At 56.2% G+C, this 26,632-nt stretch overlaps 2 protein-coding genes across 2 annotated transcripts; one reads left to right on the forward strand and one right to left on the reverse strand.

Annotated features, from left to right (window-relative positions):
- Positions 1-895: 895 nt before the first annotated feature.
- Positions 896-10,248, forward strand: LOC119100959 (succinate dehydrogenase [ubiquinone] flavoprotein subunit, mitochondrial-like). Its single transcript, XM_037224187.1, has 12 exons — positions 896-963; positions 2,362-2,457; positions 2,960-3,177; positions 3,468-3,645; positions 4,145-4,354; positions 4,697-4,835; positions 5,123-5,291; positions 5,800-5,995; positions 6,411-6,608; positions 7,888-8,079; positions 9,309-9,566; positions 9,881-10,248. Exons 1-12 carry the CDS (start codon positions 904-906, stop codon positions 9,965-9,967), a joined length of 2,001 nt encoding a protein of 666 aa, XP_037080082.1. The 5' UTR covers positions 896-903; the 3' UTR covers positions 9,968-10,248.
- A 6,554-nt stretch (positions 10,249-16,802) lies between these two features.
- Positions 16,803-25,573, reverse strand: LOC119100677 (uncharacterized). Its single transcript, XM_037223754.1, has 9 exons — positions 25,408-25,573; positions 21,312-21,443; positions 20,704-20,823; positions 20,347-20,492; positions 19,814-19,972; positions 19,296-19,483; positions 18,850-18,994; positions 18,399-18,526; positions 16,803-17,822 (listed from the first exon to the last, which is right to left on the reverse strand). Exons 2-9 carry the CDS (start codon positions 21,430-21,432, stop codon positions 17,459-17,461), a joined length of 1,371 nt encoding a protein of 456 aa, XP_037079649.1. The 5' UTR covers positions 21,433-21,443; positions 25,408-25,573; the 3' UTR covers positions 16,803-17,458.
- Between the last annotated feature and the right edge of the window lie 1,059 nt (positions 25,574-26,632).

Consider the following 26,632-nt stretch of genomic DNA (forward strand, 5'->3'; position numbering starts at 1 on the left):
AACAGCACAACAAATAAGGGGCTACCTGGGACAAAGCTTCTCAACCCAGAATAAGTTGCCACCAGTACGACACGACTGCGAGGCCCTTCACGTCAAAATCACACCACCGTTCTAAATCCAGTATCAGGCTACTACGCCGATATCAATAATATACGCGAGTGATCCGCCGGTTGTGTAGCTTCTGCGGCATTTACGTCTTCTCATTTCATTTGTCACATCGTTTGATTCCCTAAATCGGCGCCATTTGCCCTAAAACCAGTACTACGATACAAATTAAGGGGAGGGCGACAAAGACAGCAAGTGAGTCATATCATATCTGGACAGCGTCGTGATCACAATAGGACCGAAATGCAATATTTCCAGAATGATGAATATCTCGCAGCGGCGGCGTCTGCCTCGTGGGCGACAACCGCGACTGCTGAGTCCGTTTACCCAATGCAAATGAGTGAAAGGAATTTCCAGCAAGTTTTTCCCCTCCTCATTGAATAACGGATGTGTCTTCCAAGAATCATATGACCAGCTGAAAATTTGCTGTTAATATGCTGTTATTGCATACGACCGCAGTTGAAAATGCGTATTACGTAACAAGCGAACGTGATTTTACAATACAGCTGCTGATGGGTGGCTGGAAATGAAATGCACACTGAAATATAATTTTGACATAACTGCTCGTATTCGTTAAAAGCATCAAAATGTATGTTATTGATCACTTCAGCAGATAACTATTTCATAACAAATTTTGAGAAAACTATCAACCTGAGCACAAAATGGGGCGAACCAATGACGTTATACTACTAAATATTAGCCAATTTTCAGAATTTTTAAGGGACAGCTGTCAACTTTTCTCAGTGCTGAGGAAACTGAGCATTTGTTGTGTCGTCTGCTCTTATTTACATCGCAACCATGGGGGGGATCTGTCGCGCGGCGGGTCTTCTAGCTGGGAAAGGATTTGCATCCATTTCGGTGAGATATCCTAGGTGCTACTGATACATATTGGTGGAAATTGTTCTCTTCTTGACACTGTGACGCTAATAATGCTGCGTATCTCTGCCCCGCCCAAGGCCGCGCCGATTCTGCCTTAGTTTGGCTCTGCTGTTACATACCAGTTATGTAACAAATCAAACATTGATCTAACTTCGAAATCACAGCCTAAGCTGCCCATGACGTTGTGAGTCCTATTTCAAAGACAACGCTGTATGTATGAGAGCCTCTGAAAACCACCTGTAATGTAGTTGTTGATCTCCATCTACTCACAGGGCTCAGAATGTTACATGATGCTGACTCAAAGACTGCCATGTCCTGTATGATGAAAGTTGAGGCATGTGTGTGAGGCATGCAAGGGCACTATGCCTAAGGGCTGATATTCCAAAAAGTTTTACTTTTTACATGTCTACGTTTCTGGCCGTCAATAGTGGTGTGATATGATGATCTTGTTTTGGGAGGAGTGAGGCACAACTTCCCACTTGAGGAAAGTTTGCAAAATTTAGGGCAGATATCATGGAATTGGACCTTTGAGGCCACTGTGATGTGTTCTTGGGTACATTCAGCTGATAAGATTTTAGGAAAGGACCAAATCTGATGGCAAAGCATTACATCAGGTTACATAAGGGTCCATGTTTAGGGAGCAGTGGAGTTCACAAAATCTGGCCCAAAGGTGGCAAATTACTGTCCTATTTGGGTCATAATTTAGTCTGCCCAAACACTGTACTGGCATATTTGCCATGGCTTGCAGCTCGGCCTTACAATTTACCTACAAGTTACCAATAACTTAGCCAATTACCTTTGGCGGAATGATTCGGCAAGCCCCTAGTGTTTTGTTATACACTTAACAAATTCTGATAGCATTTGACTGAGGACAACTATATAATGTGCCACTTGGGCCAATTGGCCAACCATGGTCATTGAACTATGATCACATGTTGTTTTAAATATCACATGCAGATAAGGGAGTAATAATGTCAACACCAGAGATGAAATGTATGCTGTACAAATCATGCTCATAAATGTAAACTAATAGCAAGTTCATAGATAACTGCAAGTAGGTGCAAATTTTGCTAATACAGAGCATGTTATGAGAACATTTAGGTAAAGATCAGCTTTGATCTAGATAACCATAGTTCCAAGATAACCAAGTTCATAGATAACTGCAAGTAGGTGCAAATTTTGCTAATACAGAGCATATTATGAGAACATTTAGGTAAAGATCAGCTTTGATCATGGTCTTTGGTGACCTTTAATTGTGAAAGATCACTTACAGAAGAGGAAAAGAAAAATTGTAAGCTGAAAAGGAATGTAATTGACACATGAACATGCTACATACATTCTGATATTATCTCATTTTTTGCCAATTGTTTTTTACAGGGCTATGCGGCACCTTGTGCGGCAACTGTGCAGCGGAATTTCCACTTCACCATTGAAGGACGCACAGCAGATGCTAATGCCTCCCGCTCAGCACAGGTATGTGAACATGCAAATACTGCTGATGTGACTGAAAGTATGGAACATTATGTAATTTTTCACTCTTGGAGCTACATTATTGTGGGAACTGGGTGGCAAATTTGGTTTCAGTTTCAAGGTTTTACCTGAGGCATGCCAAGTTTAAACAATGTTTGTATTTGTCACTACCATAGCCAGCAATGCTATACACAATCATACCATTATACCATAAGCTGAAAATGAATGTAACTGACATGAACAGGAACAGTATACAACCACCAAATACCTTCAGAACCACTGTGGGAGCATCCAAGCAAACTGTCTTGTTGCCTTTTTTATAGAGGACTACTTTTTAACAACAAAATTGATCACAGAGCTTAACATTCAGCCCTCACCTGATCTTCCCATCAGGCTCTCGCCTATGCAGCATGCTGTGAGCCTGCCACACACTCCAGCTTGGCAGGAGTGCATCCATCACCAGGTCTTGTGTGTTCACCACCTGGTCTTGTGTGTTTGCCGCCAGATCTCCCGCGACTACCCGGTAGTGGACCACACATATGACGCCGTGGTGGTGGGTGCCGGCGGCGCTGGCCTGCGCGCCGCCTTCGGCCTGGTCGAGGAGGGCTTCCGTACGGCCGTCATCACCAAGCTGTTCCCGACGCGGTCTCACACGGTGGCGGCGCAGGGTGGCATCAACGCCGCGCTCGGCAACATGGAGGACGACAACTGGCAGTGGCACATGTGAGTCGCCGCCAGCGCGCGCCTGGGTGATGTCCTGGGAAGAAATGCCAGGGAATGATGTGGAACAGATGGACACTGGTGTTATTGATTACTGATCTGTTTCGTGCTAGGTTATATGATCATTTTGGTGAGTCAAGTCGACGGACTGGCGCGACATTGCTAGGGTGATTATGTGACTTAAGTACGCCTTTCCCAGCGCGCTGCACTCGCTGTCCATTGCAGTGACGTCACCTGCCTACCACCGCCATCCATGCTCGTCTCGTGCTGATAGCGGCCTCCGCTCTGATCAGGTACGACACGGTGAAGGGCTCTGACTGGCTGGGTGACCAGGACGCCATCCACTACATGACGCGTGAGGCGCCCAAGGCCGTCATCGAGCTGGAGCACTACGGCATGCCCTTCAGCCGAACCAACGAGGGCAAGATCTACCAGCGCGCCTTCGGTGGACAGTCGCTCAAGTTCGGAAAGGTAGGGCACCGGCGGAACTCTTGATGGCGGGCGAATGATCGGCTGAGTTGTTGTGGAGTGCTGAGTGGAGCGTGTCGTTTACATATGCGATCGCCCAAAGGAGGACATTGCTAGTGAGTTTATTGCTTTTGTATTGTGTTGAGCTAGGGCTTCTTCCGATGTCTTCTTTGTCAGACATGGTTTTGTTTTCCCTCAGTGTGTGTTATCAGGAAACCATGAATATGATGTGGGGTTGAGGCAGCTCCCGACTGTTGTCAGCCAGTTTTGCCGGCAGTTGCCTGTTGATCCAGTACAGGCTCACCTTGTTCGCTTTTTGCATCGGTGCTGGAGGGCAGCTCCGAACCTTGACGCCCGCCAATTCTGGCCTCCATGCTCGGTCTCCCATCGCCGAAGTGTGGCCGTGACAGTGAGCCGCTCGCCGGGGCGACGGGCCCCACCTCCCTTGCCGCGGCGGGCCGGCCGTGTTTGACCGGCGCGGCGCGCGCCCGCGTCGCCGCAGGGCGGCCAGGCGCACCGCTGCTGCTGCGTGGCCGACCGTACCGGGCACTCGCTGCTGCACACCCTGTACGGCCAATCGCTGCGCTACGATTGCAACTACTTCATCGAGTACTTCGCGCTCGACCTTCTGATGGAGGAGGGCGAGTGCCGCGGCGTGATCGCGCTCTGCCTGGAGGACGGCTCGCTGCACCGCTTCCGCGCCAAGAACACGGTGAGTGGGCGTCCGCCTTCCGGCAGGAGGGGGCCGCGCTCCCGGGGCCCGGTGGGCAGGCGCCTCCCAGGGCCTGGCGGGCCCCCCGCCACCCGCGGAGGCGGTGCGTGGTAGCTCCAGTTGGAGTGTGCCAGCTCCACTAAATAGAAACCTATGGTTGGTTGTAGATCGATGTTTTGTCTTGTCGTGTACATGCGTGAAAGGACGGCGGCAGCAGAAAACGCGAACAGTCGCGGTTGCCAGCGGCCGGCTGTCGATACGCGCCGAGTCTCCCGGGGCTGTCGTACACACCGGGGACGGTTGTGAGACGCGACAACACGTGACACCCGCCTGCCGCCCCAGGTGCTGGCGACAGGCGGCTACGGGCGCGCGTACTTCTCGTGCACGAGCGCGCACACGTCCACCGGCGACGGCTCGGCGATGGTGACGCGCGCCGGCCTCGCCAACCAGGACATGGAGTTCGTCCAGTTCCACCCGACCGGTGCGTGCGGCGCCGTCGTCCGCTGGCGCTCGAGCGGCTGCTGCCCCGTGCTCAGATGTGGTCTGAGGCGGTGGGGGTGGGGGACATCAGCAGGCGGTAGGCGACGCGCGCTGTCGCGTCGGCGTTTCCACTGAGATCATGTTCGTGAAGTCCCACGTGAGTACCCACGTGACATTGACGGCGATCAGCAGTCGTGTTGCAGTGAGCTCCATGCAGTGCCCTGAACCGCGCCGTCCTTCGCGCCGGGCCCAGTCCAGCCGCTGACGCCGCCGCGCCGGCCGCTGCAGGCATCTACGGCGCTGGCTGCCTGATCACGGAGGGCTGCCGCGGCGAGGGCGGCTACCTCATCAACTCGGAGGGCGAGCGGTTCATGGAGCGGTACGCTCCCGTCGCCAAGGACCTGGCCTCGCGCGACGTCGTCTCGCGCAGCATGACCATCGAGATCCGCGAGGGCAGGTGAGGCGCCGGCGGCGGCGTGAGCACCGCCTCCGTGCCAGCCCCCGTCACTGGGGTGTGATAACAAACGGAGTCGGTGGTTCCAGTGTAAGAAGTGCCTGGGGTGTCACTGGTAGTGGTGGACGACAAGTCGTTCGTCGCGATGTGGAAACTGGTCAGGCCTGGGCACAAGCAGCTTTTTGGTTGCGAAGTACACGCTGATATTTGCAATTTGTTGCGAGGGTTGACGACCGTATCTGTATGGTCATGCTTGACGTCTGGAGATGGCTGCGGGTTTCAGTCATTCTGTCTGATCTGACCTCCATGCCGGGGCTGTGAGTACAGATCCGACCCCGACTCCCAGGGGTACAGGTCAGGGAAGGAACCACGTGTACCTGACCCGTCCCGCTCTGTCCCCGGGGCGTGGGTCCGGGGAGGGACCACGTGTACCTGACCCGTCTCGCTCTGTCCCAGGGATGTTTGTCCGGGGAGGGACCACGTGTACCTGACCCGTCCCGCTCTGTCCCAGGGGCGTGGGTCCGGAGAAGGACCACGTGTACCTGCAGCTTCACCACCTGCCTCCGGATCAGCTGGCTGCCCGCCTGCCGGGCATCTCTGAGACGGCCATGATCTTCGCCGGCGTGGACGTGACACGCGAGCCCATCCCCGTGCTGCCCACCGTCCACTACAACATGGGCGGCGTACCCACCAACTACCGCGGACAGGTGCGAGCCGCTCGGCGCCGCCGGCCGGCTGCCGTGGGGCGGCGGCATGGCTGCTTAGGCGCCGACTGGGAAGTCATTAAGTCATTGGGGAATCATTGAGTGGGGATGGGATAAGTGCGAAAGGACGGAGCGCCTTTTCGAGCCATTTTTTTCTCTTTGCTATGGGTAACTGGTGGTAGACTATCAGTACAGTTGATAAAGTGTAGCTTTCCTAGCACCATGCCATGTTGCCCGAGCTTGTTTTGTCGATGTTCGGGCACTTCCCACTTCTGCGCCTCTGACACTTTTGCACCCTGCCGGAGCATCCGCTGTCCACGTCCCCAAACATGCCGACCAGCTTGATGGCCGGAGGGCACGCACCCGCCGCGCCGCCGCTCCCGTCTGCTCACATCCGCGCCGCCGCCGCCGCCTCCAGGTGATCCAGCACGCGAACGGCCAGGACCACATCGTGCCGGGTCTGTACGCGGCCGGCGAGGCCGGCTGCGCCTCCGTCCACGGCGCCAACCGGCTGGGCGCCAACTCGCTGCTCGACCTGGTGGTGTTCGGCCGCGCCTGCGCGCACAGCATCGCCGCCGACCACAAGCCCGGAGAGACGGTGGGCGCCCTCAGCGAGGTGAGCGGTCTGGGCTGGGAGGGAGGGGGAGAGGCTCTCTCGGCGGGATGGGAGACTGGGGGGTTGAGATGCGCTTCCTGCGGGGCGCTTGGCAGAGAGGGTCTCGCGGTGGGATGAATGGCAGTGAAGGTCTCCAAGCGGCAGAACACCACCAGGCGAGGGGGCGGTGGCTGGACTCGGCGAATGTGCCACGTCGATGCTGGAAGCCTGCCGGCGCCGTTGTTTTATGTTGGCTCGGGTGCGTCTGCCTCTGCACTGACTACGGCAATGGTGCTCCGTTGGCGTCTGCCCGTCAGGTAGAGCTCGGGTGGTGGTAACCGAGCACGCGTGGATGGAAGTGCTCACCATCCATTGTGAGGGCGGCTCGTCCACGTCACTCAACGTCTTGAGGTCCAAGGCTGGGGTGATAGCCCGCGGTGGGGAAGTGCTGGTTGCCTATATGCTGGAGGACGCCGCTCTGGGTCTGGGAGCATGCGGTGGTTGAGTGCTGGTGTCTATACGCTGGAGAACGCCCCGCAAGGTCTAGGCGATCGGTTACTGGTAGCCCGCGTAGGGGGGGGGGGGAGGGGAGCGCTTGTTGGCTGTGTTCTGGAGGCAGCCCCACGGGGTGTGGGCGTCCGATTACGTAACGACGCGTCCCGTCATCAGTGGACCCGAGCGGCCCGCACTGCCGACGGATCGCAGTCCCAGACGAACGGCCCGCACGACTGTATTTATAGACGTACGGGCGGCCTGTGCTGGCCGGCTGCCGAGGCTGCGCTGGCCGTCCTATTTGTGCGAACTGGGGATTATTGGCGCCGAAATCATGTGTAACTATCCGTGTCAACAACGCTTACGCAACACCATTTTTGGTGGTGTATGGCTGTGTGACATCCACTTTTTATGCGTGTTGATTATCGTATTCATTATCACTTGTGGGTTGCAGTGCGATTCATTGTCACTGGTTGCAGTGCGTTGGCGGAAATCTTTATTAATGAATCCAGCAAGCTTATCACCCTCCTTTCCAAGCATCACTATGATGCAACCGAAGCTTTTGGCATGCTTCTCTGGTGAAATGATTTCATTCAGGTTATCTTGGCCGAGCTAGGTGAGCGTTGTCGCGTTCCAGGTGGCCGACATAATCCACACATATTCCGTCATGTTCCATGCTGACGGACGCTGACCGTGAGCACACGTGCTTGGCGTCGCTCGCCGCTGTTTCGCCTCGTGTGCGGTCGTCCGCCTCCTCCGAGGTCACCTCCGGTGGCACCCGTGGCTGACGCGGAGCCCGCGTCGACAGAACGCCGGCGAGGCGTCGGTGGCCAACCTGGACACGCTGCGCCACGCCGACGGCATCACCCCCACGGCCAACCTGCGCATGCAGATGCAGAAGACCATGCAGAACCACGCGGCCGTCTTCCGCACCGGCGAGGTGCTCCAGGAGGGCTGCAACAAGATGGCCGAGGTGTACGAGAATATGGAGGACCTGAAGGTGAGAGAGGCGGCGGGCGGCTGGACAGCGGCACGGAGTCTCGCACGGCGCCCAGCGAGAGCGATTGGTGGGCCGCGGCGCGCGAGGCGGGGCCGGCGAGTCTTAGAAGTAAATGAAGTGGTGCTTGATCTTGTGGGCTGCTGGCGATGGTGGAGTAGTAGCGGAAGTCGGTGAAATAGCTGCCTATAGACGAGACCTCTGGTCGAGTCTGCGTTGAACCGCGGGACAGTTTTAGCTTTCGTGATTCAGCCCTGCGTGTCGTTACAACCTCCAGAAGCAGAGTAATGCGACCAATTCTCGCAGGTGTGTCAGGGCAGATGAAGACATGATGAATGTAACTGTCGACCGAAAGACACCCACTGCTACCTTTTTCGAAAGTGGCCGTGAATAATCATACTCTGATCGAGAGAGATGTTGAGCCTCTAAATTTAGACAGGCGTGGAGACTGGTTCACGGTGGTCAATACCCTGGCAAAACATTCGCCTTTTCCACAAGTGATGTCACGGCGTTGGAATTCTCTCATTGTTATTGCAAAGCCTGAGGTAACTTGTCTCCCAACCCTGTTTGGACGATATCGGCTTGTGTTGGACAAAAATGGCGCACCATCACGACACCCGCTTCATCGTATTTCCAAGCCGGGCCAGGTTTCTCCGCAGGCCTTTTGGAGGGTGTTGAAATGGCAGAGGTCAGGTTGCAGCCGACCCGTGTCGTTAGGCACTGTCAGCCTGGTGGCCGCGTCACGTCAGCGATACACTGGCAGGGGTCGACCTCTATCACACCCAGGCCACCGCCAGTCGGGAGTAAAGCAGCTTTCTTAGATCGCGCGCAAACGTTTCATCAGTGAACTGCTGTCCGCGTAACTTGAAGGACTGCCCTGATGTGTTGTGTTTAGTGTGTTTAATACGGTAGTGTGAGTCATTAGTGTGGTCGTGAGGGGCGTCTGACTTTATTCGCTGAGCTTGCAGTACCATCTACATGATGACGTTAGCTCTCGCGTCCGTCGTCACTTCACTTGTCCTGCGCTGCACATGGAAACCTGCTGGTGTCAATCCATGCGTCAGGCTTAGCGCTGAAGTCGCCACATCTGTCTGCATCACGGCCTGTCCGCGTTCTCGGTGGGCTTCAGCGCTCTCTCCAACACACCGGCGGTCGGGCAGAGAAACGCGCCGTCTCTACATCGCCTCCGCGCACGCACGTGACTAACCGCCCGCCCGTGCCTCTGTCGACAGCTGTACGACCGCGGCCTGGTCTGGAACACGGACCTGGTGGAGACGCTGGAGCTGCAGAACTGCATGCTGAACGCGCTGCAGACCATCTTCTCGGCAGAGGCACGCAAGGAGTCGCGCGGTGCGCACGCGCGCGAGGACTTCAAGGACCGGCTGGACGAGCTGGACTTTAGCAAGCCGGTGGAGGGTCAGCAGGAGAAGCCGATGGAGCAGCACTGGCGCAAGCACACACTCAGCAAGGTGGACATCCAGACCGGACAGGTGGGTGGACCAGGTCGTCGCGTGTTAGTACATGCCAGAAGAGTCATGCCGGCGACCAGCGTCGTCATGTGAGGTTGAACACCCGGTTTCGCTCAGTGGCCGTGCTTGCTCTGCGATGCGGTTTGGGGATGGTCATCCGTGGGGTAGGGTCATTTACAGAGCAGATGGGACAACGTCCTCTGAAGTTGTGCTCGTTTAGTTGTGCCGCCGGTCAGCCAGACCGCGGTGGCCGCACGGGTCGCCCCGCCGCACCATACTATGAGCGTCGCCTGTGATAACCCCGCCCGCTTGACGCCGTGTCGGCCGTCGGCCAGGTGGACCTGGCGTACCGGCCGGTCATCGACGAGACGCTGGACGACCGGGAGTGCGCCACAGTGCCGCCTGCCATCCGCTCGTACTAGCGGCCGACACATCTCTCCGCGTTCTCCGTAGTGACGCCGCGGCGCGACGCCCCGCGCCGGCGGCGAGATCCGGGTCCTCCGGGCCGGCCGGGCACACTCTGTGTTGTGTTGCAGTACTGGGCGCGGCGCCGACGCCGTTGTCGGAGTTGATCGCGCCACATCCTCTCCGCCGGAGAGGCCCCCTCAGGTGCTGACTGTCCATGTTCCCGGGTGGTGCTGGGCTATACAGTATTTATGCCCGAGACCATATTGTGACTTTGAGTGAATACATGGTGCGAGTGAGTACGTGACGTGTGCGGAGGATTGCCTGGGGTGGCTGACATCGGGAAGTGGAGGGAGATGGATGGTGAATGTTGAGGTGACTGACGTCGGGAAGTGGAGGGAAATGGATGGTGAATGCCTGAGGTGGCTGACATCGGGAAGTGAAGGGAGATGGGTGGTGAAGCTCCGCCGCGTAGATGGGTTAGCCCTCCGCGGACCACACCTGGCAGCCCTCGCCAGCGGGGCGGACTTGCTGCGGACGTTTGGGACCAATAAGATGTGTCGACAGACAAAGGCAAAGGCAAGTCTGCTCGAAGGTCTTGCTAAATAAGTGGTGCGTCAGCGCATTTGATGTTCCTGGCCGTGCTGCATCCTGTTACGCGCTGCGAATGATACATTCGACAGGTCGCACGTAAGCAGTACAAGTCCAGGGAGTTCGAAGTTGATCGCTGTGCGGTTTATGCATCGTCACTCAGCTCGTAGGAAATGTGAATCCGAGAAACGCATGACACCCAGACCCGATCTTAGGTCAATCAAAGGCACTGTTCACCGCACAAAAAAACTTACAGTATCAGCTGACCGGAGAAGGGGAGCGTGTCGGCGCGGTTAGCCACGGTCGGCTTAAAAGTGCCACTTAAAACCCATTTTAGCTCGACGCTGGTGTGTGACATTTATAACATACGACACAACGTCGCGGATTTTCAGTGTACTTGTTTGTACATGTCACTGAAATTTTCTTGTGGCTGACGATGCTTCACATGTGCGGTGGCGTAGCAAGGAACTCGCACAGGAGGGGAAAGATCGGGTCACAGGGGGCCCTTCTAGCAAAGAGGGCCCCTCTTCGTGGCTTAGCGGCCCTGTTTTGTCAAGGGGCAAGTTCTCGGCTCTAAATCCAACTGTCCTGCCTCAGGTCCTATTTCGTGCTTTAGAAGCCCTTTGGGCGTCCTCAGCTACCAAAAGTGCTGGGGGTCTTCGGTGCCTGGAAGACCTACGCCACCCCCAGGGTCATGGCCCCCAAATATCCCTTGGCTAAGCCATTGCACACGAATATCGATATTAATGCATGCTATAAGTGAATGGATGACGGGCACGTTTCCCCTTTGAAACGTCTCTTCGAAGCGCTGGATGGTTGTTTTGTATTATATTGGGGGAGGGGCGACCCCGCCCTCCAGCCTTGTGTCAGCCACCAACTTTGTCAGGTACGGAAAAGCAATTTTAAAACAAGATCTAAACCGAACCTTTTGAATAGATGGATTTTTGAGATCACAGCCCACGCTGAGCATTGCCTGTTGTATGAGCCCTGCGATCCGATCGCGCGATTCCATGTGAATGGCAGAATTTGGCGTCGGAATGCCGTCGCAATGCTCAGCACGGTTCGCCCTGCTCTCCGACGTCATTTGAACTTTATTGCGGCCGCTGCCACCGAATGCAAGTCATATCTATCAAAGGCAAATAGCGAGGGCCTAAATCGACTTGAACTCACCGTGCCGCGGCTGGTTGAACCGGAAAGCAGGCGCTCTGACCAACTGAGCCATAAGGACGTACTCGACGGATGGAGAAACAGACAATTTAGGAGTTGAATACGTAAGGAAGGCAAAATTCAAGTGATGATGTATATATCTTGAGCAATTTCACTTGGTTTGGCCCGCATCCGATTGCCAAATCTACGCCACCGAGAGAACAGAACGTAGATTGCATGTAATTCATGTCACCCGGGTAAATTTAAATTAGTGGTCTCGTCCGTCCCGGACCGCGGTTAAAGCGGCAAAATTGAATTTCAAGGCACAAACAGTGCGCATAACTTCCCGTTGAGAGTCGGGTGGCCCGCAACGGTTCATTGTTGATAACGTCTGTGCAGTACTGTGGGTTGTTGCTGGGAGTTCGATGTACTTTAGACTTCCAGCTCCTGTGTTCATGTCATTCTTTCTGCCATAACGTACTCGTAAAATAGTGTTATCTCGGCGCCGATTTGGCTTCCGTTCTTCCGATCTTCGAAGTCAAACACAGGCCGCAGCCAAGCTTGCCCACTGTTTTGAGCAGGAAGTGTTGGAGGAAAGCGAGTGGTGGCTTTTGAACAGTTAAATGCCAACAGGTAGGTAGTTTGGAACAATTTGAGACGTTTTCACCTGAATCATAATGTTGATGTTCCCAAGCTTCCAAGCAAAATTCAATTAAACGTTTGAAATACTTAACGTGAACCTTTTTGTGTGGATGAATTTCTGGGATCAGAGCTTATGCTAAGCAGCGTTTGTTGTGTAAGCGCTGGCCACTACCACCAGACCATGCAATTCTGGGTCAACAGCAGAATTTGTTGGGGTAAGCATGCGCAGCATGATCCATCCTGCCTTTGTCTTGATCTTCGTCAGACTGCTGCCTCCAGCCACAAGCCATACCCATCAATGTTAAATGGCAAGTGCCAAAAACTAAAACCCACTCCAACATGGTTGGGTGGATCAGAATGCAGACATTCTAGCCACCTGAGCTGTTGGGATGGCTGTGATATGATAATTGAGGTTTTGAGGAGTACCAACTTGTAGGGTCATGTGACATATGAGGTGGGTCTCAGCTATTGAGCTATTAAGATGGACAAATGCTTCTCAGTCATCATTTGTTCATAAGCTGTCTGCCCAAATTCCCAGGCTTATTTACAACTTACCATTAAGTTTTTCTGTTTATCATTCATCCTCATGTTCTCATTTTGATTTTGGTCATGATTTTCATATGTTATCATGTTCATGTTAACCATATTTAACCCAGTGCAGTATCATTTGTTTTGCAGCCAGATTGGGTGTGGACTAGGAATAGGAAGCCAGCAATATTTATATGCATCCCAGCTGGCATACCTTTCTGAAAACCTCCCTTCCACCAAACATTGTTGAATGAAGATTGTACTGGTGCTGAATGTATGCCAGTGCAAAATGGTGCAAAAAATTGAATGAACATCATCTTAGATTTAAGCCCCATGCAGGGTTGGCCTCCACTAAGGCAGTATTCTGGATATGCCCTTTTATTATGTATATGCATGTTGTGCATTGTGATTACTTATGAAACTAGAAGCTATCAGATTGGTTAAGCCAGTACAATATGACTGATGAAACTTTTATGTTAAGAAGTTTTATTATGTGGAAATTTTAAGGCAGAAAGTTTAGAATTGGCCTTGTAAGCATTCTGCACTGTTTTGAAAATTGGGCAAGTTTGCTGCTCAATACATACAGTATTTCCATTATCATTTTCATTTATAAATACCTCTAACAGCTGCACTGGGATTTTATTGTGGGTCCTGCTGGCTATTACAGTTGGATATCATACAGCTTCATCTGTACTTACCTTGAGCCACTTCCATGCTGAACTGTTGCAAATCTATGATGTGATGCTACCTTTGATGCTTAATCATTGTTAAGTTGGGTTGAACTTCTCTTTGTTTCTTAGGTATCTCACAATGTCCATCTTTTCCCAGACATCAGTTTGGTGTGAAAATGAAGGAAGAAAATTCCACAGGCCATTCAACATGCGGTAAGTCCTACCAGGATGAACACAGTGTGGCACACAAGCATGTAGGTCATGTCAAACTTACTTGGGTTGTATGCTGTGTTATGTCCCATGGTACAGCTTGTGCTTAAGTGTGGTTCCCATCCTTAAAGTTCCCAGCAAATTTTGGCTTGTGTGTGTTACAAAATTGGGGTGGAGGTATTTGCTTACTCTTAAGAAGTTGTTCTGCAGGCAAGGTATGCAATCCAGAAGTTAGGTCTAACTTGCTGGGCGATTAAACCATGCATTGATGCACATTTAAAGGAGTTGGAGGTGGTGGAGATGAATACATTTTTACACTGTGACAAGTACTTATAACCAATGCTGTTCAGTAATCTTGTGCTAGGTGGTGGCCTGAGCTGAAAGCAATGGTGATTTTCCAGTATCACAACAATAATATTTTGGCCTTGTCATGTATTCTGTCACATTGTGTAGGTGATGAAGGAAACACAACTGGAATATCTGATAAATTTATTTTGGATCTACTGCTTATTACATCATCTAGAAAGGAAACCTTGATGGCCTGCTCCAACTGTTACATTGTGATGAAGCCTTTTCCTCTGCCTGCGCTGGGTGCATGGGCAACTGGTGCCAACATGGGCAGCCGATTGCCAGGAAGCGAGGTTACCGCACCGTCCCCTGCTAACAGCCGAGACGATCGGCTACTGGATGCCAGTGTCGATATCAGCCAGACTTCGCCAACTCGAGGCTGATGCCCACTGCGTCCTGACTGGTGCCGGTGTCTCGGTACCAGGCTTGTGTAGTGAGCGCCGCTTCTGGGTATCGAACCCTTTCTCTTCCAAACGCTCTGTAGGTGCGAGGAAATATAGCTGAAGCCATTTCGGGGGCGAAACATCGATCAGCATTGTTTCATAACACAATGCTGATGTCTTTATCAGAATTGTGTTAGCTATCGCAGCACTCGATCACCAGCGCCCAGTGCGCTCGCTTCGTGGACGGACGCGCCGCACGCGGAGATTGCTTCGCTTTGGATCCATATTGTTGGTGTGAGCGCATAGCGCCCCCCCCCCCCTTCCCCCCGTCCCCGTCCACGAACCTGGGATATTTTCTCACATTACGTGGAACGCCCTCTTGAACCTGGGATTTTTTTCTTATACCGATGCAATTTCGTCGAGAAGTGTCGCATTCGCTGGAGACTGGAAACAGCAAGGCTCTGAACCAGCGTGCAGAAGGATCGATGTTTACACCACGATGTCATTGTCATTGACAGGTCCATGATAAGGAACCCTTGCGCTACACTCCAGGCGGAATAGTATATCGTCCAGTCGACCATGTTCAGCGTGCGCCATTGGCCTGGTGTCTGGTTTGCTATCATGGGGTCCTGATCCGGCGTGCACCGTCAACGGTGCGGTCCTGGAAGGCTGGCCCAGTCCGCCGGCCACGGGACGCCGCCCGGCCACCCCCCACCCGGCGTGACATGCCTGACCGATCGGGTCCCAGGTCAGCCGGGCGCCGGGGAGGGCGATGCTGCGCGCCGGCGGGACGCGCCTGCCGGACGCGCCGTCCCCCTCTTCAGGTGACGTGTGTGGCGTGCGTGAATAGTGTGGGCGAAAACCAGACTGACTACTACGGAGGTACAGTCGGACGCTGCCTGATGCGCGTGTTCATTAGATTGGAGCCCTGCACGTTCCCAATTCAACAGAGTCAAGCCTGCCACGGGTAGACGTATTGCTGGCGAGCTGCGGCCCAGGAGATGGCAGCAGGTGGGAAGCGATCATAATGTCACTGGATTACGTGCCATCCGATGCTCAGGAGTGGGCTGATGGCACGGCCTACCTCATGGAGGACCCATTGGCTGGGTGTCCCGGCCCGGGACACGTCCTCGCTCTGAGTCACCGGAACATCCGCCAGGCTGGAAAAATCAGGGTAGGCTGACCCGCTGCATACCTTTGTCGGCCGATGTCCTGACGGCGAGCGGGTGTCAAAGGCCGGCCGGCAAAAACCTGTGCTACGCGTACCTAACGGACGGTAGACCTACATAAGGCATACATACCGGATATTTATGCGGTGCGGATTAGCAGCTTTGTGCAATGAGATAAACTTCTGTGGGGGACGGAAATATGCTTGAAAACTGTTGTTTGCGATCATGCCTGTCGTCAGCTTGTATCATGATGATATATCCATATTTCCACGTAACTGATATATTCGAGTGTTATGTACATTGAGTTTGTGTTCCCGTCCTCCCGATATTATTACTGTTCCTGTCTTCTCTTGTGTAGCATGGTCCAGCTGTTAAAGAGCCTCGAGCGGTGATTTACATCTCATTCCCACAAGCTGGGCTCGAACGGTGCACTTGCGTACCCTTTGCTACGATAGTTCGGGATGAAAAACAACATTCTACCCACTGAACCGGTTGTGGCAGACTTGTCCTTGTCATACTGACTTGCTCGAGCAAATGCGATTTTCCTCCCTTTGGACACACCGAGCAGATGGACACATTTATCTCCGCTGCACATCAGACTACTTGGTGCGACTGGTCATTTGGTGATACTGTGCCACTACGCGCCTCTGTGACACTAGGAGCTACTGTGGCACGAGGCGCTTGTAGGTTGCTAGGCGCTTCTGGGCCACTAGACGCTACTATGACACTAGGCGCCAGTTCTGTTTGGAATTCCAGCCACGGCAATGCCAAGCCACCATGCGCCATTCAATACAGATGCAGACGTCATTAATTTTAGCCTGACAGTGAACTCGATCGGTTCCAGGTTTGATTTCCTTTGACCACGAATATCGGCTCATTTTGTGACACTGCGATTTCTGCGTGTACGTCATGAAGAAAACGTCTGACGCGTTATTTTGCATTATTTTGCATAATAATTATTTTACCCCGATTCTTATTGCAATTTGCTACTACCTTTTGGGCATAACACGATCACCGCATCATAATGATACAAGTGATATTATTTGAACATTGGCGTGTTTCCTATGCTCGAAATAGCATATGCCATTTGATCATACGAGTTGTGTTCCTACTTTTATTTTGGCATGGTCTCATTAACGATGCAACAGTGAGCGAGGAAACGGCTGTGATGAATGCGCTATATTCATATGTGACCTGTGTGAATGATTCATGGTCGGCACTTCGGCATTCTGGTCATGGGAGACTCTGGATGTACAGCAGAAAAGTGCTGGTCCCAGAGCCAGCTGTGACTCATGAGTCAAGGACAGGCGCTTTTCACACTACGCTCTTCCTATTCTTAACAAGGCCCTGAATAAGCAGAACGCGACTGATCCTCCCTTATCGTAATAAACAAACACATCCAGTTTGGAGCTGGTTTGGCTACGAACGCTATGGCATGTACTTTGTTGACATTCACTGGATTCAGCGCTGGAGAAAGGGTGCATGAAAACCTAGAAGGCATTCACCGGTGGAACGATTGTTCCTGATGTCTCCACAACATGTAAACGCGTGGTCGACGTGACGTGTCTCGGGCCTACCATGGTACAACGCATCTCATTACGAGCGGAGTCATGAAGAACGGCAGACCAGCTGCCAGTCTCTCACGTCCTGTCAGTTCGAGGTTCGCGGACAGCTACACCCAGACGTCTTACGCGACAGCCACCACGCGCCGAACGGCGTGCCTCCGAGCGCGGCGCGTGGCGTGCCGCTTCCCTGGTCCAGCGGCGCCGCCAGCGCCAGCTCGGCCGCCGCCTAGCGGACGGCCCTGACAGCACTGCCACCTAGCGGGCGGCCCGGACAACACTGCCGCCGGGGATGTTGTCCAGCACGATCTGCTCCATGTCGAGTTCCTGCAGCTGACTGCCGATGGCCCACATGAGCGGTCGCTCGATGGCGTCCATGACGATGTTCTTGAAGAGGTTGGGGAAGCCGTTGACGCCCAGCTCGAAGGCGTAGTCGAGGCTGCCGGCGCCTTCGGAGCGCAGCGTTAGCGTGCCGAGGTGGATGTCCAGGTCCTCGATGCGCGGCTTCTGCGACAGGTTGAGCGGCTGCGCCAGCCGGGCGCGCAGCTTCAGGCTGTCCACGCTGAACCGGATAAAGCCGTTGCGTTCGAGGAAGCCGAACGCGCTCACCTTCCAGTGGTACCTGCAGCCGCAGACCGCGTCTCAGTCGGTGCGGACGTGGTGGCTGGCACGGAACACGGGCTCAGATGGAGCGAGGTATGCCCACTTGTGAAGGCAACGACGGGCGGCCGAAAACGCTCAAAGAGGTTGGGTCCACCAAAAATGTCGTTTTCTATGCTTTCCCTAAACGAGCGAATAGACTGAACATTAATGCTTACTGTAAGTTCTGATTGAGAAAGCGGTTTTTGACCCGAAAACATCCTGAGCATTTGCAATGCTGTCGCTTTTCGCCACGTCTTCGATCACAACGCCATGGGCCAGAACTCTTTCTGTGATGAAATGCCGTCAGGTGGCCCTCGCCTCCCGCTAGGCTAGCATCGAGGCCAAGACTCAGCAGATTGATTTCAGGGAAGGCAGAAGTCTTCTAAAAACGAAAGACACCACGTGAATCGAGTTAACATGCAATGACCACCAGCGTGACCTTAACCGACCTGGCGAGCCGCCTGACGCTCACGGCCGCGCGGCGTGATGGCGTGACCTCGGCCGACCCGATCCGGTCCTACCCGACCCGACCCGACCCGACCCTACCATCACTGACCTGCCGGTGATGCGCTGCGTGCCCAGCGCCACCGTGACCCGCGCGGTGTAGTCCTGCATGCCGACCGAGATCTCTCCGGTGCGGTGTACCGTGCCCAGTCCGGTCAGCATGCCCTCGGACAGTGTGATCTGACGGGCGGCGGTGACGTCACACGCGGGCTGTCGCCACACACGAGGTGACCGCGGACACGATGCGGCACGCGCGGGCTCTCCGAGTGACGTGATCCGCGGTGAGAAGCTCAGTCGAGGTATTGCCATCGGTGACTCTTTTGGGAGAGTTTGCTTCGTTTTGACGAGGCCAAGGATTCTACCCACGACGTGGTGCGGAATCGCACTGTCCCTGGCGCGAGATGAAGGCACCAGTTGGCCATGTTGTGGGCAGAGCGGCTACGGCGAGCCCTCTGCCGCTCTGCCCGCCCCGCCCGGGCGCCGGCGCGCGCACCCCGACTCACCTGGACGCCCATGGCGTTGGTGCGCTCCACGGTGGGCAGCACGAGCGGGTCGTAGCCGCCGTCGCGCACCATCTTGCGCACCTCCAGCACGGCCACGTCCAGCACCGGGATCGAGTCGGAGAAGAGCACCTTCTCGTTGAGCTCCCTGCCGAGCGACGGTGGCGGCGCGATCAGCGGCGGCGAGGCTGGCCTGCTGACGCTGGCACCGCACGTCAGGGGGACTGACGGGTGGCGCGGGTGCGGGGATGTTACGCCTGTCACCCATTGAGTACTGGCGGAGAAGGTCGTGCTGGTGGCACGTCCTCGTGGGGAGGTGAACGCATCGCGCCTCGCAAAGGCCCTGGTGGGTGCCTGAGTTTCGCCGCCTGAGACTAGGGCTGAAGAAAGCCCTTGGTAAGGAGAAGTGCCGTCATCAGTGCACTCCATGCCGAGAAGTTGCGGGTTACCTGAGCCTCTCGTTCACGGTGAGGGCCAGCTTCTGGTTCGCCCGGTCCAGCGTCAACGGCTTGACGGCGTCGAACAGGAAGGAGCCCATGAGGTTGACGGCGCCCTGGATGATCCAGCCGAGGCCGCCCAGGTTGTGGAAGACCACGCCGATATCGCCGAAGCCCACGTCGGTCTGCACATCGTTGAGCTGCGGGCGGAGGAGCGGCGCTGAGCCGGGGTACGGCACCGGAGGTGGGCACGCAGCCGCCCTGGCCCAAACGCCGGCGGCGAGCGTGTCGCGCGATATGGAGCGGACTACAGAGGAGGCTGTCGACAGCCGTAATCCTCAGTGAGCGCGACAATGATGCAAGCGCTACAACCGATCTAGTTGGGCGAGCGCGGTTGATGATTCACCGAACGCCTGTCGCTGGTGGTTGGACTGCGCGCACTGATCTGCGCGCAGAGCAGTGCGCTCTGCCCGCCGGCGGTGTCCGTGTGTCAGTGGCGTCGGACGCGGCCGGTGACGCCGGCGACTGACCTGGACGGTGCCGTTGGCGCCGACTTCCAGGATACCCTTGCCCTCGGCTCGCACGTCCTCCAGCGTGATGTTGAAGTCGCCCGCATAGTTGCTCCAGAAGTAGTAGAGCTGGTACTTGCCCAGCGCCGTCAGCGATTTGAAATAGATCTCGTACCGGAACTGGAAGGTGACGAGGTGCGGTGAGGGCGCAGCCCTGTGGCGGGCGGCCGATAGTAGACAGCCCTGTGCCCCTGATACCCCCTGATAGTAGACACCAGTAGCCTCTGATAGTAGACACCAGTAGACAGCCCTGTGCCCCCGATAGCCCCTGATAGTAGACACCAGTAGACAGCACTGTGCCCTAATAGTCCCTGATGGTAGACACCAGTAGACAGCCCTGTGGCCCTGATATCCCCTGATAGAAGACAACAGTAGGCAGCCCTGTGGCCGTGCACGGACGCCTGCTGGGTTCAGCTGCATCGGTCTGTTCAGGTGCCAGCGTCCCGCGGCACCGGCGCTGCCGGCCCGGGCTGAGCGGCCCCGCCCCCGCTCACCTCCTGAGCCGAGAGGTCGACCTTGACGTCTCGCAGCTCGAAGTTTTTCAGCCCGGTGAGGATCATGTCCTCCAGCTTGACATCGGCTCCGGCCACCTCCTGATCGATCTTGGCCGGCACCGGCATAGGGTCCGGCACCAGCGATCCTGCGAAAGCGCCTCTGTCAGCCGGACCGCGATGCGCGACGCGATTAACACCGGCGGAGACTCACGAAAGAAGCTGCAGTGTCAGCAACCGATCGGTAGCTGCCGATGAGCCTCTGCTGTGAAGACAATGTTCTGCACTCCACGGCGTTTCACATGCCGTGCACGCGCGATTGACGCTCCGTGTACGGGCACGCGCCGAGCTGGTGCTCACCGGGCAGGCCTCTGGCGTCGTCCTGCTTGAAGTGGAGGATCACCTCGCGGATTGTGTCCTCCAGCGTGGCCTCCGCCTCGCGCCGTATCCGGGACGCGTCCTCTTCCTTGGCCGGCGTGACTGAAATGCAGACGGCGGGTGTGGGGGCTGCGCTCATGGACGCCGGTGTTGTTCCTTCCTCCCGACGTAAAGGTGGGAAGCCTGATCGAAAGTCAAGGCCTAAAGCTTGGCACGCTGTGAAGCATCGCCGTTCGTGCTTTCTTCACGAACCTAACGTTTCTTTCGTTCCTATGAGCTACCGAACGCTGGACATTTGATGTGACATAGACGCCTTGATCTTTGTTAATGCTTTTAAGTTGGCCGTTGCAACTAAGACGGGCCCGAAGCTTCTGTTTTTTGGGCGAAAAATAACCCATCTTTAATGTACCGATAGATATTGGATAAGAGAAGGCATCAAGCAATCATTAAAACTAAAAATAGTTAGACGTGGAATATGCCTACAAGATATTTGAAGCTTTATTGCTCGATATCTTCTTTACATCGGCAAATTTGATGATCGTTGATCTTCGGCATCAGAACTGCAATCGATCTGCCTGGACAGTACTCACATGACAGCTCGAAGCTGTTGAGTTCGGCCAGTTCTGTGACCCACTGGGGCAGGAACGGCATGCCGCTGCCGACGCCCAGCAGCCAGCAGCAGGCGAGTCCCAGGGCCAGGGAGCGAGCCATCGCGACCACCGCTGTCAACACACACACACGCTCGGTCACGGGCGGGGCTGGCGGATGGGGGACCAGCGGTGGCGAGTCCCAGAGCCAGGGAGCGAGCCATCGCGACCACCGCTGTCAGCACACACACACGCTCGGTCACACGGCGGGGCTGGCGGATGGGGGACCAGCGGTGGCGAGTCCCAGAGCCAGGGAGCGAGCCATCGCGACCACCGCTGTCAACACACACACACGCTCGGTCACGGGCGGGGCTGGCGGATGGGGGACCAGCGGTGGCGAGTCCCAGAGCCAGGGAGCGAGCCATCGCGACCACCGCTGTCAGCACACACACACGCTCGGTCACGGGCGGGGCTGGCGGGGCTGGCGGATGGGGGACCAGCGGTGGCGAGCTCCGCCGCCAGAGTGCCGGGCGCGACTCTCGCGCAGCGATGGGGGATGGCACTGACGTCCGCGCTGCACGTCTGCGCCCAGCACGCTGCAGCAGTTAGTGCGCTATCGGTAACCGGATGAGAGCCATCATGGGTCGAGGTGGTGGTCCGGGCCCCTGCCTATGTCGTGCCACCTCCGTGACTCGGGGTCGTGGGGCAGACCGTGGCTCACTGCGCCGGACCGCCTGCGTGAGCCGGACGGCCGGCGAACACGTGGCGTCATGCTGAGCAGGCGGCCTCCGTGCCGTCTAAACACGGGACCGAGCCGTGCCGCGCCAGCCGTCGCGCCGGACCGAGCCGCGCCGCGCCTGCCGTCGCGCCTGTCTCAGGCGACGGCGCTGGGGCTGGCGCACTGGCAGCGAGGGCACGGACCAGACACAGCTCGACCGCGCTATGCAGTACGATCCTGGGGCGCCAGAGGTCCGCAGACGGCGAGGCATGTGGCTGGCGACTGGAAATTGTCTTTTCTTATGTGGTGCCCATCGTTTGTTTTGCTTTGTTTTGTTTTGTTCGCCTGACAACGGTGGAAAGCGGTGCCAGTCCTGGTGCCCCGCCCCCAGACACCCTCTTTGTCACGTGGTTTGGAGCGATCCTCGCGCCCTCGGGCGTCAGCCTGTTATGGTGTATTTTAAGTCTCAAGGAAGATATGTGTTATTTTGGTTATACGCTGATACTCGGTGTGTTTAACGAGCAACGTAGCGACAATTGCCTTTACGTGCCACACGCTCTTATATACCTACGTGCATGCTGAGTGTCCTTCGCACAGGTGCCTCCGGAAATGTAAAGACAGTGCAAAATTGCTTTTGGGACATGTGCGCATATTCATGTTTGTTACTGGTGTTTCCATATCCTTTTGTTAATCATGTGCCGTTGTCAGAATTTTTTGCAGTTTTACATATAGCCAACGGTGTACACCATAACTGCGGTCAAACCAGTGCAGCTACTTCAGTACCTCGGGGTGAGCAGCTAATACAAGACATAATGGAAAGTATGCTTAACAGTGTACCAGTTAGCCGTGCCTGGAAATGCCCACGAAAGACTTTCGATATCCGCATGAGAAATAATGCACATCCGACATTTTTCTAGCCATCAGTAAGCTCGAATATCTCCACCATCCGTTGATATCCGTCACAGGCGAAGGCGAGCACGGCGAAACTGCCCAGCTATAAGCACGCCGCGGCCGACAGCATGTCAGGGTGACGCTGCGGCGTACCACCTGACCTGCGTTGGGCCATCTGCGCAGTGCTGCGTCCCAGTTAGCTGCCGCCCGCTATCCCCTCTGAGCCAGGGTCAGCCAGTCCGTCGGCGCGGCGGCTGCTGTCCCCAGAACACCGACCCGGGTCCGCTCCCCGACCGACGGAGTCGTCTGTCCTCGCCCCTGGTCGGCGCACGTCCAATGGTACCCCTCCCCTCCCCCTCCCCTCCGTCGAGAGGCCTTCTGCGTGGCGGCTGCGGGCGCCGCCTGGGATCACCGCTGCCGCATCTAGGCAGGGTGGTGACCTCAGCCGTGCGCTCGCAGTGTGCCCTCTGTTACCCTACGAGGGGCGTCCTACGGGCCTCACTGTGGGAAGGGTGGGGCGGCTTTGGTCCGGAGAGGCTGGTGCAGACAGGCAGGGTGGTGACCTCAGCCGTGCGCTCGCAGTGTGCCCTCTGTTACCCCACGAGGGACGTCTTACGGGCCTCACTGTGGGAAGGGTGGGGCGGCTCTGGTCTGGAGAGGCTGGTGCAGACAGGCAGGGTAGTGACCTCAGCCGTGCGCTCGCAGTGTGCCCTCTGTTACCCTACGAGGGACGTCCTACGGGCCTCACTGTGGGGAGGGCTTTGGTCCGGAGAGGCTGGTGCAGACAGGCAGGGTGGTGACCTCAGCCGTGCACTCGCAGTGTGCTCTGTTACCCTACGAGGGACGTCCTACGGGCCTCACTGTGGGGAGGGCTTTGGTCCGGAGAGGCTGGTGCAGACAGGCAGGGTGGTGACCTCAGCCGTGCGCTCGCAGCGTGCCCTCTGTTACCCTACGAGGGACGTCTTACGGGCCTCACTGTGGGGAGGGAGGGGCGCTTCTGGTCTGGAGAGGCTGGCGCAGACAGGCAGGGTGGTGACCTCTGCGGGTAGTGGAGGGATGCGCCATCAAAACACCGTACGCACAAAGACACGCTGAGGCCTGGAACTCATCTCGGGGCGTCCGTGAGGTGCTGCGTACACTGCGGCTGGGGGCGATGCCTACCACGCTTGACGGCGGTCGTTGAGGCGGCCAGCGACACCTACGCGGCTCTGGCCGCCGCTGGGGCGGGCGTACTCCGCGCCTTCCGGGGTCGCCTGGTCCGACGGTTGGTACGTGTCACCGGGGTCGTGCATAGGCTGAGGTCCGAACTAGCTCAGCGGTCTGAGCTGCATGCGAATGTCGACTCTGTCGCACCCAAAGTGATCTATTTGGGATCGCGCCTTCGTTCTGCCGGAGTTGTCACGACCTTGATGGATAAACATTGGTATGCGGTGTTATTCCATTCGCTGGACTAAGTTCGGCCCTGAATGCAGTGCAAACTAAGGACACGGACTTCGTATGACTCCGGCGTGGGACTTCCTCGCATGACCTGGTCTGGCTGAGTCTGACCCATCTGACCCAAGTTTTGGTATAAACACAAGACAATAACTGCTACATCTCTGTAGCCATCCGAGCATGTCTTGGGGGTATAGAGAGAGCTTCATCGGTGGCCATGACCACGGCAACGGTAAATCGGTCTCCTTAGAACAGCAGCGTTCGTGTTGAATCATGTTATTTCCGATACTAGTGTCCTATCAGTGGGCGTTATCTTTGTTCCTTCGTAAGTGCAGTTATGTCTCGCTTCCTTGTTCCAGCGAGCGACCTTCCACTTGGTAAACTGTAGCTGCCTATTGGAAGGCTCCTGACGCCCTTCCTTCCTGGTTAGATTACCTACATAGTTGCGTATGTATTAGATCACGCGCGGTGGGAGCAGATCTCAGATGTTCTAAACATTAACGAGCGGAATGGAGCTCGCTGATTATTTATGTTCCAGTGCAGTGTTTATGAGGGGCTCCAACTGGTCTTAACCGGTTCTTTCCTCTGCGTTTGAAGGCATGCCATGTATCCCACTTCACTGGCACTGCCAGAAGAAAACCCGCATCGTTTAATGAAATCCATAGCCAAAAGTATTGAAACTTAGACCTTTTTCAGCCTCATGCTAAGGTCGGGCGCTGTCCCAAGTGCCCAACCACAGCGCCACCGACGTGCCTCATTAGATGAGTTGATGCTTTTGTTGGCCACAGATGTCTCGTTTGGAAGGCTGTTTTAGTGATGAAATGTATGCTGAGCAGGGTACATAAAACATTTCTGACTGAGCCATCTTTGTGACGTTCCGACTGCTGTCTTTTTCAATTATATGTATCCGAGGTCTTGAATTTTAAGATTTTGTCCGGAACCATGTCTTAAGCTCTGTTTTTTCCGAATTCCCCACCCGCCACCTCAGGTACCTGACAAAGCTGCGACGGGGCCGTGACCTGGACCGGCCTGCCCCGTCGCCCGCTCACCACTCACGCGCTGTGCCGTCGGACACCCAGTCGGCGGACTGCTCGGTCGGCTGGCGCCGGTCACTCGCTGCGCGCGCGCTCCGCTCGCTCGGCGCCGCCTCGACAGGCAGTCACGGCCGCGTGCACAGCCGATGTCCGCTCGCCCTCGCTCTCCGTCGGCCGGCCTCCGTGCCCCGCCGTGCCGGCGCACTATCTGATGACGTCGGCCGCCGGCCGCCGGCCAAAGGTCCACCGACCGGCGGTGACGCGGCCGAGGTCCGCGGCCGGGGTGACGCCCCCCCCCCCGCACCCACCCCCTGCGCCCCTCCAGCGGGGCTGAGCACGAGCGTCCGTGGCAGCCGCTCCGCCGCAAGATCAGGCGGGCTGGAGAAGAAGCCTTGGGGATCCCGATTCGGGTGGGTTGTCGGGTGGAGTCGGTAGGAACGCCGGCCTGATCTCCGTGACGCCCCCCCCCCCCCGCACCCACCCCCTGCGCCCCTCCAGCGGGGCTGAGCACGAGCGTCCGTGGCAGCCGCTCCGCCGCAAGATCAGGCGGGCTGGAGAAGAAGCCTTGGGGATCCCGATTCGGGTGGGTTGTCGGGTGGAGTCGGTAGGAACGCCGGCCTGATCTCCGATATGATATCGCGGACACCGCGGCCGATTACCGTGCGCTGTTCGTCTGACGGTTGGGCCGTTGTTTCGCCCCGAGTCCACAGTCCGCCGGCTGTTGTACGCTCTCTGGCCGACAGTACACGTCAGCTCACAGGGCTTGTCTCCCTGGTGCACTGCACTCTGCTTCGTGGCAGTGACGGTGGATCCCGGAGATTGAAGGGGGGACGGGGAAGGGGCGATTGCGGCCTGGTTTCTTTCTACGCAACGCCGCACTTGTGTAGCGTTTATTTTTCTGAAGAAGGGGAGCGCCGCTTCCTACTGCTCCTGCCCCGGCTTGCGCTGCCCCTGTCCGCGGAGGGCGGCGCCGGCTGGACCGGCGTCGCGCCGACCCTGGAGCGCGCAGGACGGCCACGGCCGCCCGGGTCGGACCCGCTCCTCTCTTCGCGCCGCTCTCGAGACTTGAGGCCATGTGTCGCTGAAGAGCGGGCAACTCGAGACCGCCGAGAGTCCACGCTCGTGCTGAGCCGCGCGATTCGGCAGCACGGGACTGCTGCCAGTCTTTTTGAATATTTGAATTGCGGCTACCACGTACAGTCTTCAAGGGAATCGAACGCAATAAAACAAGGCGATAACGCACGGGA

The sequence above is a fragment of the Pollicipes pollicipes genome, unplaced genomic scaffold (assembly GCF_011947565.3).
Source record: "Pollicipes pollicipes isolate AB1234 unplaced genomic scaffold, Ppol_2.1 Scaffold_4881;HRSCAF=5763_pilon_pilon_pilon, whole genome shotgun sequence".
NCBI classification, from domain to species: domain Eukaryota; kingdom Metazoa; phylum Arthropoda; class Thecostraca; order Pollicipedomorpha; family Pollicipedidae; genus Pollicipes; species Pollicipes pollicipes.

Coding starts and splice junctions, on each gene's coding strand:
- LOC119100959 (XM_037224187.1), top strand. CDS start 904: ATGGGGGGGATCTGTCGCGCGGCGGGTCTTCTAGCTGGGAAAGGATTT. Junction 964..2,361: donor AAGGATTTGCATCCATTTCG/GTGAGATATCCT, acceptor TGTTTTTTACAG/GGCTATGCGGCACCTTGTGC. Junction 5,996..6,410: donor CCACCAACTACCGCGGACAG/GTGCGAGCCGCT, acceptor CGCCGCCTCCAG/GTGATCCAGCACGCGAACGG.
- LOC119100677 (XM_037223754.1), bottom strand. CDS start 21,432: ATGGCTCGCTCCCTGGCCCTGGGACTCGCCTGCTGCTGGCTGCTGGGC. Junction 19,484..19,813: donor GCGCCAACGGCACCGTCCAG/GTCAGTCGCCGG, acceptor CTCCGCCCGCAG/CTCAACGATGTGCAGACCGA. Junction 18,995..19,295: donor ACCGTGAACGAGAGGCTCAG/GTAACCCGCAAC, acceptor GTCGCTCGGCAG/GGAGCTCAACGAGAAGGTGC.